At 41.3% G+C, this 19444-nt stretch overlaps 1 protein-coding gene across 3 annotated transcripts in view; it reads left to right on the top strand.

Annotated features, from left to right (window-relative positions):
- TAOK3 (TAO kinase 3) overlaps positions 1-19444 on the top strand; it is an 81611-nt gene that overhangs the window by 31641 nt on the left and 30526 nt on the right. For all 3 annotated transcript variants that reach the window (XM_032198791.1, XM_032198792.1, XM_032198790.1), the window contains exons 3-11: positions 2644-2742; positions 3971-4181; positions 8998-9069; positions 10072-10173; positions 10640-10685; positions 11357-11453; positions 14941-15054; positions 16117-16208; positions 18120-18213. In XM_032198791.1, coding sequence (XP_032054682.1) covers positions 4062-4181; positions 8998-9069; positions 10072-10173; positions 10640-10685; positions 11357-11453; positions 14941-15054; positions 16117-16208; positions 18120-18213 — 737 coding nt within the window. In that variant the 5' untranslated portion in view covers positions 2644-2742; positions 3971-4061. The remainder of the gene's footprint in view (positions 1-2643; positions 2743-3970; positions 4182-8997; positions 9070-10071; positions 10174-10639; positions 10686-11356; positions 11454-14940; positions 15055-16116; positions 16209-18119; positions 18214-19444) is intronic.

The raw sequence follows: 19444 nt of genomic DNA, 5'->3' as shown, positions 1-19444 counted from the left end.
CTTGGGCGTTACACTGGCTACTTGAATGAACACAGAGACTAGTTTTCTCCCTGGGAGCCATCGCAAAGCAGATGCCTAGCTCCTGAAGATGCTCACATCATGTGAGCGTGTGCATCTGGAAGCTTTGCTTTACTTGAGCTGAGCTTTCCTGTAAGCAGACCAGCTATTTACAGGCAATCTTGAGCAGTCACATCATTGGTATGTATAAAAGGGTGCTGAAAAACCATTGTAAGTTAGCCTGTATTGCTAGATAATTAAAAAATACTCTTCTTGGAGACTATTTAAATACTTAAACTCCACCATCTTGATAATATTTCCCTTTCTTCTCTTCTGATTTAACTGGGCACTGCAAGCTGCTCAGGTTTGGGGCCTCGATGGTACTCTGTAAAACATCCACACCAACTGAACAGTGTGATTATTTCTATGATTGACTTTGTCTAGGTTTAATTAAACTGGTATTCTAAAGCTGAATGCCTTGATGTCGCCAAAGCATTGCACAATGACAAATTGTGCAGCTGTAGGATGTTTCCTGTTTTTTTCCTTCTGATCCTCAATGAAGAATTTAATCCAGGTGCCATCAGCAGAGCAGTCATAATGTGTTCAATAACTTTCTCTAGAGAGTTTTTTCATAGAGGACCTTTCACTTATTTTCTTAATATGATTCCTTATGCTAAATTTACTCTGAAGAATTCATTTCTTTTTAGCTGCTTAGGGTATTTCAGAAATGGAGCGCGAGCAGTTTGTCCTCCAAGGTTGAGATTCTCACCCATTACTGTTGATTGAGAGCTTTAATTTCTAGGTAGGCAGTTTGAGGCATCTCCAAATGGCCTTATCTGAACCAAATGCTGTTCTCACACACTCTGAAAATCTTGAGTCACTTGTCACATCCATAAGTCATTGCCCATATGATTAATGCTATTTTCAGTTGAGGGCTTTGGAACATGCAGTCTCAAATGCAGATTGCAGTGCACTTTTTGAAGGATGAAGAGCAGATACCAGGCTTACACTAAGTTGTTTCTTGATGCATTAATTACATCGGTAACTGAAACAGCTTGCTTCAGTTGATGATACCTTGAACTTGAGTAATTTCTACTGATGGCATTCAGCTGCCATCACGCTCTGAAGAATCGAGCCAGCCAGTTCAAACTATCTTTATTTTAATATTTCCATTTCTGTAAGGGAGCTTTAATATTAAGAATGTGACTTTGCCAGCTTACTGCAAAGCGGTGTGATTTGTACCATTCTTGACGTAGGCAATTGAAGCATGAGACAGCACAGCCAGCACCAGCCGTGTGCAGGGCTCCCAGCACCTGCTCCACGAGGCCCTGCAGGGGCTGTAGGACAGCGTGGAGCACTGCTGATCCGTGCATGTCAGCAGGGCTTGGGTTGCTCCCGATATGCTTCCCATCCCTGCCTTTTCTGATAATCATTACCAGAAAATAATCGTCCTGCTGAGAACACTTGGGTATTGTACAGCATCGATACGTATGTCAGTCCTGTATAGAGATTGACATTGTTACTTAGAGCTTAACTTTAAATATCAACATTTCATTTCCCATTTTAAATACCAATTTATCCTTGTATATTAGAGCTGCGCTGATTTTGGTTTTTGCACAGTTCATATGATTAGAGATGGATAAATGTCTTCTTCCTCCGTTTGTTTGTATTGTTCTAAAGCCAAATGGGTTTTTCACTTGCCTGAAGAATGCCTGACCTGAAATGCTGCATTCTTTGCCCCTGTCTGCAGGCATGTAGTAAATACAGGACCTTTGGGTGAGGCCAGTCAGCTGACAATGAATGCTCATTTCATTCATCTGGCTTCTGTCATCAGCTTGTTCCCGAGATACATGTTTTAACTAAAATATCACAGGCAGGCTAAAACATTGGCAATCCTCTTTCTGAAGCTCCTCAGCAGGAAGACTTCTGTGCAGATGGCTTTTTCCTAATAAATGAGAAGATGAGTTAGCTTGTTAAGCATTAATTCAGGTGTACATTAATTCAGATTTTGGTGATACAGCTGTATGCATATGAGGGCAGGTAGATTTCAAGCCCTCGGTGTGTTTGACCCCCCAAGAGGGCGGGTGTTGTGGGACCGGTAGGAAGGGGTGGCTGCACTCAGTGTGTGCTCTGTGACCTGATTTGCACTGATGGGTCTAACTGCTTGCCCTCCTTTTTTTGTCTTTTAATTGCTCGTTTTCTTCTCAGTGGAGTGTGACAATGTTTGACTTATTAATGTCAAGTACCTTCTTTTGAGGTTTTGTAAGTCAGGTGCAATGAGCTGAGCTAAATACTAGCCTTAGCTTTGTGAGCTGTGTCCTTTTTGTAGGTGATCTAAAAAGTGTGGTGTGAGAGCAGGCTTCCAAACAAGCTTAAGTGCCTTTATAAAAGTCAAACAATTTGGCGTTAACGTCTTTTCCTGGTGTCCTGTTCTATGGTGTGGAGCAAGCCCAATGGTTATAGAAGACAGAAAGGGAGCACCTTCACCCAAAGAGAGATCACTAACATTTATAGCCAGCACCCTCTTTAACTGCGCTTTCAAATGATCCTTGGACAGGTGGTGGATTTCTTGAGATGTAATATTTTCATGTATTAGAAGATATCAGAATATTTTTTCTAAATAATAAAACTTGTTCTCCTTTGTAGGGTATCGGAGCGCGTAGAATTTGGGGAGACGAGAGCACACAACGATGCTGCTGAAAGGAATCTGAGCCACAGAGCATGCTTTGTGCCACAGTTACCCAGGTATGCTTCACCTCAGCGCTCCTCTAATGAGCCACAATTCATTGTGCTTCTTGCTCCATTACTTGTCATCCCGAGCCAAGGAGACTGTCTCAGCCTCAGACCAAAATTAAGCTCTGCTTTCATCATTGCTCTATCTGGATGCTGCTTGCAGTCTGAAATCTTCTGAAGCCTTTAATGTGTGTTTTAGTTTTAATTTTATCTGGTTGCTACATTTCAGCCAGTCTCTCTTCAAATGCTACACTGATTTATAACATAAGGTAGGCTGAACGTTTTGGTGTTTATTTTCAGAAGCCTTTTTGTTTTAGGCACAGAGATGTGGTATCAATAAACTAGGTGCTGAGCTACATATGTGGAAATAGAATTTTGAGGCTTGCTCCAGACTTGTTAGAAGCTGCTCCAGTTGACTCATCTGCAGATAATCTGCTGGGCTTCAGAATTCAAAGGCATGTGGGTAGAGGCATCCGTCATGCCTTTGTACGCCAGTGTCTGTGAACCAATGCAAACTTTTCAGGATGTTTAGATGACGAAGGCAAAGCTTTGTAGTGTTTTGTTTAAATAAAAGGTTTGGGATGGATATTTAAAATCTTCCTTGAAGTGCACCTTCATTCCATGCTATCTGCTTGTTCTACAGAAAGATGGTAAGAAAGCAAATACCTGCCTTACCTGATGGACTCCAGGATTTTTCAAAAGCAGTTTTGTGATGGGAGTTATCAAAACCCAATAGCCCTAGCTGTCCTAGAGCACTAAAAGATAAAATAAAAACAACAAACCCCGCACTCATATGATTGTGAAGTGTTTCTGTGGCATGGAAGAGAACTCTTCTATTAGCACCAGCTGGCAAGTGGGAGTAGAGAAACAAAGCAAACAAAGAGCAGAGAAAAGTAGGAGGAACAATGGTAAGAGTTGAAAAAGTGACACATTTGGAGACCAGCACGGAGAATAACAAACTCATATCACAGGATGTTTTGCGTAGCAACAGGACTTTTGTCTTCAAGTGGACCTTAGCGTAGCTGCAGCACTTGCTTCCTGTGTGAGATAAAGGGCCGTTGTACTCTGAATGCTTTTTAATCTCTATATCTAAATTGGACTAATAATTAAAAAGAAATTGCTGAAGGAAATAATAGGAAGTCTATTGCTCCTGAAAGTGTTTCCTCTTATTTTGCTGTCAGAGAAGGGAGGACTGAAACCTGTGTAAGGGAAGCAGATAAAAGATGAACTTTCTCACCAGGTGCTGAATGCTGTCTACAAACTACGTTGTCGATGAAGGAAGAAATTGATTGGGAATTGAAAGCGCGAGCTAGTTCATAATACTGGTCAACATGCGCAAAGGGGTGCCAAAGGACCCAGAAATAGCTGACCTCTTCTACAAAGATGATCCTGAAGAAATATTTGTGGGTTTACATGAAATCGGACATGGAAGTTTCGGAGCAGTTTACTTTGTAAGTACAGTTCTTTACCTCCTTTTTGAGAAATGAAACTGATTTATCTGGTATTTTGCAGATTCTCAGCATTTGTAAAAGTGGGCATCCTTTCAGCTCTTAGTGTTCTGTGTTTGTTAGCTTTAGCATAGCACATCGTGGAAATAAGTGTCTCCAGAGCACTCCTGAGCTCTTTGCTGTTCCAGCTGTATTTAGAGAAGCAGTCAACTATAGACTTAATAACATACCCAATCACACAGGTTAAGTACATGGTACTGGTGCTGTTAGATGCTGAAAGTTGAATTGAAGCAGTTGGAAATTAATTTGCCAAACTGGAATTTCAAGATAATCTACTTGGTGCTCATAAGCTTGTAAATTATTGCAAATTAATAGATCTAGTGAATTAATGATTCAACATGCTTTTGGAGTTAAAAGCTATTTTTGTTAATGAATTGGCTTTGTGGTGGTTTGAATAAAGATACTGTGGAAGTCGCATCAAATTGCTTTCAGGCTTTTGAATGATTTCTGATAATTTAGGAGTTAGAGATACCTTTGAAATATCGTTTTGCTTTGTCATCTTCCTTCTGCTCTCGTTTATCACATACCATACTATCTCCAATAGCAAATGCTTTCATGGCAAAAGCAAAGGGAAAGTCGGGGGGGATGGGAATTCAAGAGGGAAGGGAGGTAGCGTTAACTGATAGTCGAGAGAATTTCATCTGGAAAGTGAGAAGAATCCAATTAGGATCAAACAAAGCCAAACTGAAAATACTGAATTTGGAAATAATTATAATGTAGTCACTATCAGTGAAGCTAAAATAGAATTCAGTATCAAAAAATCATTCCAAGATAAATTTATGTTACGTGGTAGTATGTCTTGCCACTCCAGAAGATCAAGCACACCGGAGCTGAGATTTTTGAATATCAGACACTAAAGTATTCAGATAAGCTCTCTTACACCTGCAATGCTGACAGTAGCTAGCATGAGTGATCTGCAAGCACTCCAATCCGCCACTCGTAGTTCTGTGCAGCAGTGGAGCTACTGGTGGAACCAAAGAGGTTTTCTGCCATGGGGATCATCAGCAGTGGGACAGACAGTTTTAGGTGTTGGGTTAAGTGACAGGTAGGTGGAAGAATAATAGTGAATGTGTAAGATGATGAGTTTGTAAAATTTACAATACATGTTGATCCTCTCCATAAGAAGAGCAGGATTTTTTTAAGGTGTGAGTAGGGAGGTCCTGCTCAGTGTATCTCACAGACGAGGAAAAGGATGTGTGATGTGCTTTAGGGCAGAGATGAAGTAGTGAAGGTGCTGCCTTCATCATTCAGCTCTGGTGGTCAGAAAGCCCTCATGCTTCCAGGGAAAGAGGATGAGGAGTGTTAGAGAGCTACTAAGGAGGCTTACACCAGACATGTCACCATGGTTAGGCAGATTTTTGTGATTCTGCAGAGCTTCTCTTCCTCCTTTTCCCTCTATGCTTCACCTGGTCTGTGCTTTGAAGAGTGTAGCCAGCCTGCAGCTTCTTGCAGTGACCTAGCAGCATCTTCCTCCTCCAAGCTTGATGGCGATGGAAGGCACGTTTGCAGTAAGGTTACTGTAGTAACACAGTGAGTGTAGACAGATGCATCACCTCTTTTCTGTGATATACCTACTCTTCTTGGCCACTCTTTGAGACTTTCTTCCCTGTTGCATGGAGCACTGAGCATACAGCAAATCATTCCTTGGGGTCTGTGTTCTTGCAGCCTGTCTGTCTTTCTTCACCTTGCAATGAGGCAGGGTTGGGGAATAATCTCACATCAAATAAGATCTCACATCATTGTGGCAGTGTTTCCAGGGGTCCTGATGTCCATGGTATCGGAAAGGGAGAATAGGTCAAACACCCTTTGAAGGAATGGGGCTTCCTAAATCATTTAAAGAAGAGGGAAAAGTTCTAAAATACACCAAGGGTCAGGTTCCTTCCTGACTGGTCACAATATTTCTAAAGATTGCGTTTGGTTGTTATGCAGTTCAGTGCTGCTTCCCTAACAGAACTAAATACTTCATACCCCAGTGTGTCCATGGTGTTTGGCATCCTCAAGCCTACTGCGGTTCTGTGAGCATGTGTTTTAAAAAGATAAGAAACCTTTTACCTATTAAAAAATAAAGGGGGGGGTGGTAGTGGTAGAGGAATATTCATGTCAGGTCTAATCAAGAAAAGAAAGAAGGGAGTGATGCTCAAATATGTTGTCCTGGGCTCATGTGTTTTCCCATTCAGAAAATGGCAACTGAATAAAGTTAATAGAGGATTTGGGGGTGTAACTTGGAGAACTGGTGATTTTGTTTGCCCAATATATAATTACCAATGCTTGGCAAGTTAACTTAAGAAAAGAAACTTTTTTTCTTGCTAGAAAGAAACGCTGCTTAGAGCAGCAACTTGGTCTACAATAGAGGGAAGGTGGCGACAGCTTAACGGGGCAGTTGTACCCTGCAGCACAAAGTTGTGGCTGATGCGAGAGAGCGTGTGCTATGTGAAGATATTTGGAGTTAGCGGCAGACAGAAGTATTTGGAAATTTGTTTAGAACACCAGCAGGAGCTCATCTATTTGAGTAAAATACTCTTGAGATCTTTTATGTGCTGGAGCAGGACGATGAGTGCTTAGGAAGGGTTTTGCCTTCCCCAGAAGTTACTTGTATTATGTTTTCTCTAACCCATTTGATGAAGTGTGTGTGCTGGGAAGAGTCGAGTCTAAGTGTGTCAGCTCCCTTTAGTAATTCCTGGGCTCTTTTGGTTCACCCAACATCATTTTTCTTTGAAGTCACTGTGAGCATCGTGAAATGTCTTTGATTAATGCATTGCTTGGGAGTATAGTACTCATCCTTGCGAGCAGTGGAAATGAGGATTTACCAGATTTAACTTTGATTGTATTCTAAGCTTTTAACTGACACAGGGTTTTTGTCCTCAAAATTGTAAGTGGTTAGAGGTGCTGGGATTTCAGCAACTCTTAGGATTAAAACCTTAAGATGTTCCATCCTTAACATGCAGAAATGAGGGCAGTTCCACTCCAGGCAACCAGAGCTCTTTCTGAAACTGAGTTCATGGCCTCTGGTCATCATCCCTGTGTCATACGGGTTCCAAAAAAGCAAGATTTTGATGACTGAATAATGCTCATTGTCCAACTTGGATCTGATGGCTCTGATAATAAAATATTAAATGAGTAGCTAATCTGTAAGACAGGATCTTCCAATGTCTCATTTTTTCCTTTGACACGACATTTTAAATTTACAATCAGATGCCACACATCCAATTCTGTTGAGTGTTTCCCTGAGCCTTCTTAGTACTGTGTTGATACGAGATTGTGACAATAACGATCACCTGCAGTTCAAGGACACTTGCTATTTATGTTCTATTCCCCCCAAATACTGAGCATCATCTACAAGCCTGACTTACTGGTTGCAAGGATTGGCTTTCAACTCCTCTTAGCTTTCAAACTTAGCTTTCAAAGCTAAGCTATTTAATGAAGAAAGCAAAAATAAAGAATGGGATCTTAAATTTTAAAGATAGAAGACTTGGTGTGGACAGAACTGGAAAACTTGCATGAGATGTTACTGCCATGACCACTGGCCCAACGAGAAAGCTTCTTGGGATAACAGTGCTTTCCATGCAGGAATCAAATGAGCAGATTGCAGGCAAATACGGCGGCTTTGTATTTTTTTCCTGCTTATACTCTGGGCAGAAAGCAAGTCCGTCAATCTGGTTGAGAAGTCTGAGTTAGATGTCAGCTCTCTGAAGATCTGCTTTTCAAGATCTGCTTTTTTTGCATTAAAATAGGTGAAGTTTGGGGCCTGGCAAATTTTGTTGAAAATGTAAATGTCCTGATTTTTTTTTTCTGGTCTGCTTTTAAGCTTGATTCCATGGTGGTTTTTCAGATAAGGTGGTTTGCATTTCTATGAATAGCATGGCTCCATGATTTGACATCTGCTCAACCACCAGCAGCGAAGAGAACAACTGTGTGCAGATCGCCTACGTTTGGTGACCCAGTTTCATAAGCGAAATGAATGACATTCCTTTTGTTACTACAAATTCATTCCTGAAAACTTGATCTTTTTGTAATAGCACAAGAAAACCAAAATAACTTGCTTTCTAACAACCCCAATGGTAATATCTGGGAGGAGGTCTGTGCCTCATCAACGTGTTTTGAACTGTAGGAAAGTCACAGCCTCTCTGCTTTAATGGCGTAAAACTAGATTAATCAGTCTTTTGAAGAACAAAGGTTTGAAAAAAAGCCCGATATTAAATGAAACTTGGCAAAAGCAGCCTGGACCCATCTATCTTTTTTGACTGATTTTCAGAACCAAAACTAGTTGTGTTTTTTTTTCCGTACAGCAATGCATATAAGGCACACAGACATTGTCCTAAGATGATGTGATGAAAAATCACAATACAGCCTTTGCCTTAATATTGGAAATAAGTGGACCAAAAACAGTGAATCAGAGAAAATGCTGATTAGAGGAGCAAGCTAATTGAACGCTGCTTTTACAACAATTCCAATGAAACTATTTTATGCATTCTCAGTGAGATACCGGACCTTGTTCTGTGTATCAGTAGAGAGGTAGCAAGTGTAGTAAGGGCTGAGGGAGGGACTGTGATTGTGGATAGATAAATATTGCCAGAAAAGAGAGTGCCAGAAAATAGCTGTCTCATAAATCTTATCACAAGGCAGGTGTCTCTGAAGTGTAGGAGCTTTCCAGGATGTGATATAGGAGAAGAAAGTCTGTGTTTGCTAAAGGCACGGCTCACTCCACGGGGAGGATTTAAAAATGATTTTTTTTTTCTAATTTATTTTTTTCCTCCTCCAGGCTACAAATTCCCACACTAATGAGGTGGTGGCAGTCAAGAAAATGTCCTACAGTGGGAAGCAAACGAACGAGGTAAGATGGTGAAGCCAATTCTGATGCAAAGGCTGGTACAACATAATGTAAGTCTGGTCAGGGGAATTAGCTGAGTATTTCATTTGACGCTGGCGGGCCAGCTTTCTAATGCTGTAGCTGTTGCTCACTTCCATAGGAAGCATGGAGATTTGCAGAGGGAAAATGAGTTTATGCAAATTTTGACAAATAGTTCAGTTTAAGGAAGTGAATGGGAATTGAGAAATAACCAGCCTAGAAGCATTCTGTACTAAGGGCACTAAGAGCACCTGGGCTACTGAAACCATAAACCGCAACTCTTTGAGGTGTCAAGTGAAATGTATAGCTGACCTGAAACACTTCTCAGGACCTACAGTACAGAATGGCATAGACGACATATTCAGAGTATCAGTCTCACTTCAATGGTTGCTTGTTAATTGCTCTTATTTGTTCCTGTCGTGGTGTCTTGATCCAAACAGAGAACCCAAGCACATCAAGTTGACATGCAGTAGAGAACGTGTTTTTTCTGGCCAAAGGGGATGTTCATTATTAATTTTTCCTTACTTACCTGTTGGTCTTCTGCATGTGCTGTCTGTAACTATTCCAGAGGTCTTCCAAATGTCAGTGGCCTTGTGCTGCAGTACAGAAGGAAGCAAACTGCTCTGTAGCATGTGCTGTAGCTGTTTGGGGGCAGGTGGGTTTGTTACTGAGTTTCAGACCACAGAGCAGTTAATTTTAACAGTAACAGTGCTTCAAGTAAAATGTATTGCAGATAAAAAGAGAAAAAAAATACAATTTTTGGCTGTCCTCAAGCTAAATGTGTCTTAGGGTGGTCTTACTGCAACAGTGACGACCCCAAAACTTCAGTAAAGTTGTGCTTTTGAAACTACAGCTCTTGTCATCTTCACATCATAAAATTGCATTATGGATGCTTTTCAGACTGTACTGTAGTCTGTGGTGTATGAAAGCATTTAGGGGGATTAAGTGGGGAAGTGTACTAATATCTTTTCCCTTTGTTTTTATTAGAAATGGCAGGATATCATTAAAGAAGTCAAGTTTCTACAACAGCTGAAGCACCCCAACACCATAGAGTATAAGGGCTGTTACCTGAAAGAGCATACTGCATGGGTGAGTGGCATGGTGCTCGGGGTCTTTGTGTGCAGAAAGCTTGTGGTATGACAACCAGGCATCCAGTACTCATCAGCAGTATTCATCCCATGCCACCTATAGTCCCTTTCTTCTTCTAAAAAAAAAAAAAAAAAGTTCCCTGGTAATTTAAAAGAAACGGATATTTAGGATATTGGAAGAGATCCCCACCTCTCTTTGGCAGGCCTCTGTATTCAAGCAGGTTAAACAATAATTATGGAGCATCCTCTAGAGAATCTCCCCATAGCTTTCCAGTGCCTGAACCTTCTTTGCAACAAATTAGGATGTCTGATGTTGCTGGAATTTATTTGGAGCATTTTATTTTGTTGATTGCTGATGACGTTTCTTAAAACTTCAGGTTTTACTTCTATTGCTTCTCAGCCATCCAAGTAGTAATTATTTGTGGAGGAGTGCGTATCATATTTAAAAGCATGCTTTTTTCTTGCAGTTGGTTATGGAGTACTGTTTAGGATCAGCTTCTGATTTGCTAGAAGGTGAGTTAGAACCATAGTCTTTGATTTTCTTTTCTCTAGTGTCCCTTCTGAGTACAGTGGGAGGCTGTTTTCTCACAACCTGGTATTTTACAGATGGCAGAGGCAGTCTGTCTATACTACTGCGTTCTGTAGCTAGAATGCCTGTGTTCATGGTACTAAGGGTAAGCTGAGATTTTCCCAGAAAGCCAGTGCTGCATATAGTTGGCATGTATGTTGTAAAAGGAAGGTACAGCTATTCCTGTGGTTTCTGCTTTGATTGAAGCCGGCTGCCTGTTATCTGAGTATCCATAATAAAAACCTGTAGAGATCACCTTTGTCCCTGCCTTGCAGTTCGTAGGAATGGTCACAGATAGCTCTATAAAACAAGAGACTAGGAAAAAAAATGGGAAGTTTTCCTTGCTAAGGACTGAAGTTGTATTTCACATACATTTGGCAAGCTGTATGCAGTCATCGCAGTAACTATTGGCCCTAGCAGGACAGTGAAGAAAAGTGTTTAACATGAAATACACACAGGCTGTATGCAGACTCAAAGCTGCTACAGAAAATTAGTATGATGAAGATGGTGCTCACCTCGTGGCTTGCAAAATTGGAGAGGTATCTCCTGTTTAGAAACATTCTCAGGAAAAGATTGCTGTTTTCTTACGTTTTTTTCCTGATTTTTTTTTCCTTAGTTCACAAGAAGCCACTTCAGGAAGTGGAGATTGCTGCCATCACCCACGGTGCCTTGCAGGGGCTGGCCTACCTGCACTCTCACTGTAAGATTCATAGGTAAGGCAGAGCTCAGTGCTGTTGGATGTCCTTCCATCTTCCCCGGGCTGGAGTCTGAAAATAACTTCATTGTGTTTAAGCAACTCTGGTAAAGGTTTTCCTGCCAAAGTTCCCTCTAATGGACTTGTCAGTACACCCCTGCCAGAGTAGATTTATAAATAAAAGCCGCTGGCTGTTAAGGAACACATTCCTTCTATAATAATTCAATGCAGCTATATTCCAGGGCTGAATTCTCTTCGATGTTAGCAACTGTTCTCTGCAGACCCTGGTAAAAAAGTGCACCTGAATGTTGGCAAAAAGCATGGATGGGAAAACACACGCCCTAAATTCACCTAGTAAAGCAGCGTGGTAGAGCTAGACTATTTTTAAGACATTTTATTTTTTTTACATGTGAGTAAATAAAATCAGATCAAATTTATGCATCCAGAAATCAGCTGGTGAAAGCACAACTCAAGGCTAAAACTAACTTAAGAGAAATAAGAACACACAGAGGAGGATGTTATAACAGGCTGCTCATGGGCACCAGCTCCTAGATCTTTACTTTCCAGCAGTTCTGATTTTTTTCACTTATTTTTCAACAATGTTGTGTGTTCTTATTTTGTGGTTTTGTCTTATTTTGGGAACTGCTGGTACTTTATGTCAGGGAGTTGCTGTGAAAAGGATGAGAAATAGATTAGGGTAATGTGAGCGAGAAGTCATTAGGGTAAAGCAGTCTGGGACTAAGTCATGGGGTTAAAAGCCTTTCTGTAGTCTGCTGACAAGCTGTGGGCAGAAAAATTGTATACTTGAGGCTCAGACAATAAGGAATTTAATTATTTGTCATTTGTCAGAATAGAATAACTATTTGGGGTGTATCTACGCAAGGTTATTTTATTAGGCCTAAGGAAAATATTAAGTTAGAATGTCAACTTATGAAATTAAAATGATTTCTGGTCAACCCTTTACATACATGCCCTTATTTATGCATAAGAATACCTGTTCTGAACTAACTTTACACACATTCATAGGGCATTAAATTCTTTTTTATAGTAAATGACTGCCTGCATGGGCTCTACTGAGAATTAGGTTTTGGTTGTGATTAGGACTTCTAAACATGGCACAACTAGTGTGCTGTATAAAGTCAGCTGAATCCTAGCTACTCCGTGTGAGCTGCCCATTAATGTGTTTACTGCATATCACAAACAGAGCTGGTTATTTCTCTTTGAAATTGGGAAAAGTTTCACTCTTGCAGTATGCTGAGTGACCACGAGGAATGTTAAGTACCATGCAGGTCTTTCCTATCTGAGTGGTTTTCTACCAAAGGATATTTTGCCTTTTAATTCCTGAGCGAAGAGAGCAAGACCTCTCCCAGGACCATCGGGAGAACTCTAGTTTTCTGTAAGATGCTCTAACTTAAAGAGGAGAGCTGAAAGATTTCCTTTTCCTAGCTGTGTGTAAAATCCTTGGAGTAAAATCTCCTGCTGTGGCAAGTGACAGGAGCACTGGGGCAGGTGAAGCAATGACGGTGAGGAGGGACCAAAGCTGGCAGCTGGGACAACTTTGGTTTCCCTGCCCAAAAGCCAGGAAGGCGAAACGAGTGTGACCTGGAATGGGGGGACACCTTGTGGAGATGCAGGAAAAAGCAGGGCCCTGGTCTCATCCTGAGCTCCCTGGGCCTCCCCCTTAACACTTTGTCCCAGTGGCACTGTGTGGGGTGGCAAAGGGTGAGATTATCCCATCAGATTGCAGACACGAGGCAATCTGAAGTTAGCACAGATACCTAAGTTGATACCTGAGGTGCCTGCTGAAATGTGAGGGTAGCAGTGGAGACGAAGCAGAGAGGACAGGACTTGTGCTGTCTCTGAAGGACTTCTGAGGATTTGTTCTTGTGCACACAAGGCATTGTTTGGTACTTGTCCTCATTCAAAAGTGACAGATGCATAGACCCAAAACATGAAGACTTACCTGAGTAGCACATGTGCACCAAAAATGCTGTAATGTTGGTTTTGAAGCAGTGTTGTCCCAGGAGTGGGGAAACAGAGGTTCTGAGAGCCCAGCTCTGTTGCTGAAGCATTGCAGGTCCATGCCTGTTGCTGCAGCTCTTGTTATTCCAGCATTGCCCGTCTGTGTTCTACCCTTTGGAGATAAAACATTGCACCCATGTCTGCATCATGCTGAACTTCAGCAGTCTTTCAGCTGGCCTGTTCCTCTGGGCCTGCAGTTTGTGGTTGGTGCACAAGTTGCTGTCCTTCAGCTGTTGTACAATAACTCAGCGTATGCAGCAAACACAAGGTAGCTTTGTTGCCCCTCCCATTTATCTAATTAGCTTCCTTTTTCATATGGTCACCGAATGTGTGAGTTTGGCAATACCCAGTAACTTGGAATCGTGGAATCATTTAGGTGGGAAAAGACCTCAAAGATAATCAAGTCCAACTTGTTTATGTTGGACGTCTGCTAGTACTGATAAGTGGTTTCAATGTTAAGGACCTACAGTCAAACACCAGATATGAAAAGCTTTTTTTTTTTCTTGATGTGTTTTCTATTTATAGATTTTTATTTTTTTTTTTATAAGACAGCAAAGAGACATTCCAGACTGTATACCCAGCCTGGCTGATGGATCCCTTACATGTATTCAACATATATTGAGGGTCTGCTTTTGCAGAAGTAACTAACTGAGCTGCTGCTATGTGAAGTCAAACCTGGCACACCCAGTGTACAGCTTTCCTGTTGTTATTGGGGTGCTGTGTCAGGGTTTCGAGGAACTTCACTATGTTGTGATTTTTCAGCTGCAATGTATCAGGAGACCTGAATTTCTTAAAGCAATTCTTTTTTATTCTGATGTGTGCAAGAAAAAATAGTTCAGGTATAACATGCCAGAAAGGGATTTAGAAGTAAATGGTACTCAAGTGAATTCTTCTCTAACTTTGTATAGGCCCATTGCCAGGTTTCTTAGAAGGCGTGCAAATGGAGTTAACCTTTCTCAGCATTTTATTGGCAATTAATTTGTAATTAACCCATTTACTGCTGGAGTTGAGAAATGTATGGTGCCAAACATGTTGAAAGTATCTTGTGCCGTATGTATTGCAGTAGCTTCATTATTGTTAATTTCTGTAATGTATGAATTATCTGAGACTTGCAGGAAATTAATGGACCCCAGTCATTTGAAAGATTAAAATAACATTTCTGGTATCTGTCACATCTTGGGTATTAGGGGGAAACACTCCCTTGTTCTCAGTTTGGGACCTCAGCCTTGTCCTTCATTCCCCAGCACACTTTTTGTGTGCAGTCAGATTTCTGTTCCAAATGAAGTCAGGTATTTGATCTCTCTAGCTTTCTGTAATACCAGGCTTCTAAACAACTCTCTCTTTTTTTTTTTTTTTTTTTTTTTTTTGAATATTTAATTTGAGAACAGGTTAGCAGAGTTCTGTTTATGTGTAAATTTTTCAAAGCTATTCTACTGTAACCAGAAGTGTGCTTTTTTTTTTTTTTTTTTTTTCTTCTTTTAAAGGGATATTAAAGCTGGAAATATTCTTCTAACAGAACCAGGTCAAGTGAAACTAGCTGATTTTGGGTCTGCATCTATAGTCTCCCCGGCCAATTCTTTTGTGGGAACGCCTTACTGGTGAGTAAAGCATGGGGTACTTCATGGGGACTGCTGCCTTACATTTCCAGCATTTCACAGTCTAAAAATAGTATCTGGCATAAAAACTACATTAGCCAACTATATTAACAAAGCAGCGTTTTTACAATTCCCGTGTCCAGCTCTTCAGGAAACAGGTTCTTTCTCAGTGCCCATGAGTAGAGGTAGATTGTACAGCACTTTGAAAGTTAATGTTTTGACTTCTATAATACCATTGGCTTAAAAATTATTAACATTTGCCATAGGTAGTGGCATTAAGGCAAACGCATGGAGAAAGGGAAGTTTCTTAATCCAGCTCTGCAGACTGGAAGCCACGCAGCTACTTAGATTCTCTTTTGAAGAGACGTGCTTAAGGGTCACTTGAGTTGCTTAGCATTCCTAACGTAGTGGGCCAGCATAGCTTTACACTCCACTTACTTTGTGGCAGACGTCCCAGGCATTTCTGGGAGGTCACCTATGGCCCAACCTCTGAACAAGCCCATTTGGCAGGAAGCCTGCTTCATCTTTGAAGAACAAAACCAAATAGGCTACATTTTTGCAGGCTGGCTCTGCTGCTTTTTCCCCCCAACATTCATCCCTTTATCCTGGACCACCATATTTCCCAGTTGTTCTGGATTTCCCTGTTCATTTCATAGCGATACTTGCAGGCTGCACATATGTACTGGAAAATTCTCCTAGTGTGCCCATGGAAAACCCACCAGCTCTGGTGAGAGATGGTGCCTTTAGGACTCCCCCAGCCCTTGCTGACTGCCTGCAGGTACAATGCCTTTGAGATTACTGTGGGTCTCCCATGTGCCAGCAAGTTTTGCTAGCAGCGAGGCTGGCCTCTTATTTACTTCCCTTTCTTAATCTGCATCTTGGAAGAGTTTCTTGTGCAGCCAAGCACTCTTCTGTTTCGTCATGGCTTTTCTCAGATCCATGCTGGCCCTTGAAGTTGTGGCCTGCTGTGCTGCTGAAGATGATGAAGCCATCTCATTGTAAGCTATGTGCTGGGAGTCACAGGTTGTGTCCTCTGACCTGCGTGTTTTGTCCTGTGGTTGGCAGGATGGCACCAGAGGTGATCCTTGCTATGGACGAAGGGCAGTACGATGGAAAGGTGGATGTCTGGTCCCTTGGGATCACGTGTATTGAGTTAGGTGAGTAAATACTTTGCCTCTGATGTGAATAAAGAACTGTCCCCAATAATTGTTGGGAGGTTTTTTTTTAAAAAAAAAAAAAAAAAAGATTCTTATTCCTTAAAGTTTATTCTTCCTATTCTTCCAAGTCTTACTTGGAAAGCAGTGACAGTTGAGTTAAACTCAACTGAGTTAAAGTGGCAAATCAAGGGCAAGGCACTAATAATGCTGCTGTACTTCTGTGTTCATCTAGTGTGCAAGATCAAGAGAGACCACATTTTGCAGGCCTATTTTGCGAATACTGAGCCCCCTTTATTGGCTCTTCTGAAGTGTCTTTCGGTTTCCAAACCAATGCTAAGGGTTGCCAGGCTTCCTTCACTGAGAAGCAGGATTTTGGTGCCTATGTAAACTGGGCTCCCTATATGACAAGCACTTTTATTTCCCCAATACAGCACTTTTATTTCCCCAATACTTGATTTCCCCGTGTTCATTCAGTGTGTTAGGAAAAGCTTCAAGTTGAAAATGCCAGCTGTTTTCACAGGTAATACCCAACAAGTGAACTCAAAACGGTGTCAGAATCATGGAAGTAATGCTCTGTGTTCACATTGCTGCATCTCAATCAAAAGAAAGGGTATATGAAAGAATTCTAAACACTTAAATTTACAGACTGATTAAGTGCTGATTTTGGAAGATGTGTAATGGCCACAATCTGTTCTTTCATGTGAGGAGGTGTAGTGCACCTCACCTGAATGTGTGGCCAGGCATGAACAAAACTGCAGAAATGCTTCATGAAATGGAGTGAGACATAAGCAAGTCTCCGGTATTTCAGCTGGGGTCTAAGAAACATTTTATCTCTTCGTACTTTATATGACTTATCCCCTGCTGTTCTGCTGTAGAACAAAGTGCTGCTATTTTTGTTTGCTCCCAGAGAAGAGGAAAGTATGGTTTGCAGTCTGTGCTCTTACAAGCTGGGTTTGGAGAAGGTTAGAGCAACTATTATGCCAAGATGTCCTAAGAAGTTGCGTTAGAAAGGACCTGCCTTTAATTTTCAATCCTTCTTTTCAATTTGAGCAGTATTAAACTTAAAGCTTTGCTTTTGCATGGTTCCATATCTGAGCACGTGGTCAGGAATGAAGGGGCAGGAAATCTCTTGATGAGCACCACTTGGCTTTCTGTGAATGCTGGTCTCTTAATTTCTGGTCTAGCCAAAAGCAAGCAGTGTTTAAAGAGAAGAAAACACAGTGGTTTGTGCATGCGTGCTGCATGTTTAGGACAAGTGATTGCTCTGATCTGACCTGACATGAACTTAAAATAAATAAATAATGATTAAAAAAATAAAAAATAAAAATCCTGGCATCAGTGTCAGCTTGGCACAACTCACATGGCAGTGAAAACTATCATTGCTCAATTTCTGTGTAAAATCTGTTCGGGGGCTGTCAGGCACTCGTCCTCTCGGAAGTGCAAGGACTAGGAAGAGCTTTGATAAAGAGGAGTTAAAAGCACACCTGGCAAGTGAATTTGGCAACCTGTCCGACTTCCACAGGTGACTGCCAATGGTAAATGAAATGAGCAGCCACTCTTCTCTAGGTATGGGTGCCACACTGTATGTCTGAGCTCTGTTTTATTCAGCTGCTGATGATTTTTACCACTGAGGATTAGGTGGGTAAAGTTGCAGTTAAGGTAAAATGTACTGGAAACTTTTCCTTATAATTTGCATCCTGTTCTTTGGATTCCTTCATCCACTCTTCGGGTGAATAACGGCTTTCCTTGAGTGGTTGTCCTGGAATAACCCAGAAGATTACAATAATTGGCTTAAATGTGATGACAACAGTAATGAGCTATTGATTTAGCAGCAATACCTTGCTCATGCTTCCATATCTGTCTCCTTTTCTTTCCAGACTGCCTTATCACACCTTTCTCTTTTCTTTCTAGCTGAAAGGAAGCCTCCACTTTTCAACATGAATGCAATGAGTGCCTTATATCACATAGCCCAGAATGATTCCCCTACGTTACAGTCAAATGAATGGTAAGAGAGCTTATTACCAGGTTTTGTGCTTTGTTTCCCCAAAAACGCTCTGTGATGCTCTCTGCATGGCTAAAATCTGACAAGAAAAGTGTTTGTTGCAGTGGAGTGATTTGACTGCATTCCTGAAGAATGCTCCTGTGTAGGCAGGCTCCGTTTTGACCTTCTGTCACTTTGGCTGTGCTACAATCTAAATGTGTGGAGGTGATAATTATGGGGCTGTAGATGCCGCAGGAATTAAAATATTCTTGGATACATTAAGCCAGCCTCAGCTCAGCATCAGCAAGGTTTCCAGCTGCAAAAGATCTCTGACAGAATTGTTAGCATTATGCTACAGCTGAAATGTGAAGGGAAGGGAGAGGAGAGGCTACAGAGGTAATTAGATTTTTTTTTTTCAGTGAGGGACTTCAAAAGTCATCAGAGCTCTGTAGCCAGTAAATACTCCCCATACTATGAGCTCTTGTTCCAGAATCTAAGCTTCGATACAAGAATATTTTGTTATTCTTTGGGAGCAAAGGCATTACTCCATGTCCTGCTCTTTGTACTCAAGGGTGGAATGTAGCCATCGAGCGATGCTTAGTAGAGTCTGCAGATGGCTTGAAACAACAGCTCCTGGAGAGGTGGGAAATTCCCCCATTAGGCATTTAAGTAGCATAATTATTTCATTGCTGATCATTTTATCAAACCCACTCCACATCAACTTCCTTATTGCATCGTCTTTCTTTTGTCCATTTTTCAAGATTCAAAGAAATTGCTCTCATATCTCCACACCTTTACTCAGATCATTCTGTGCAGAATTTGCAATGCAGAGTAGAAGCAGCTTGGGAATACAGTACAAGAATCAGTATTCTTGATTGCAGGCAGTTTGTTTATAGTCACCTGTTTGCTGTCTGTGACTTTGAGAGCACAAGGAGCAAGCAAGGTGCCTTTTATGCTGCTTTTGAGATGATGAGCATCTGGGAGATTAGTTTTCTTTCAGGTTGTGAAGCCTAAAGTGTCTTTGAACTTAACCATGTACCAAGATGCTTTCCTGAGTCAGCGTTGCAAATGGTGGGAAGCATCTAGAGAGCAGGGAGTCATTTCATCAGCTAACTTAGCAAGCACATTTCTGGAGTTGCTGTGAATTTCATTGTCATCTAATTTTAAGTAGCTGAAATAAAATTGAAAACTCTGGCTGGTACACAGAGTTCTTGTTTGGCTTTCATTTTGCGGCTGCGGATAACTGCCATGTCCG

Source organism: Aythya fuligula, chromosome 17, assembly GCF_009819795.1.
Source record: "Aythya fuligula isolate bAytFul2 chromosome 17, bAytFul2.pri, whole genome shotgun sequence".
NCBI lineage: Eukaryota > Metazoa > Chordata > Aves > Anseriformes > Anatidae > Aythya > Aythya fuligula.
The sequence above is the reverse complement of the archived record's forward strand: the minus strand, read 5'-3'. Positions and strand labels throughout refer to the sequence as shown.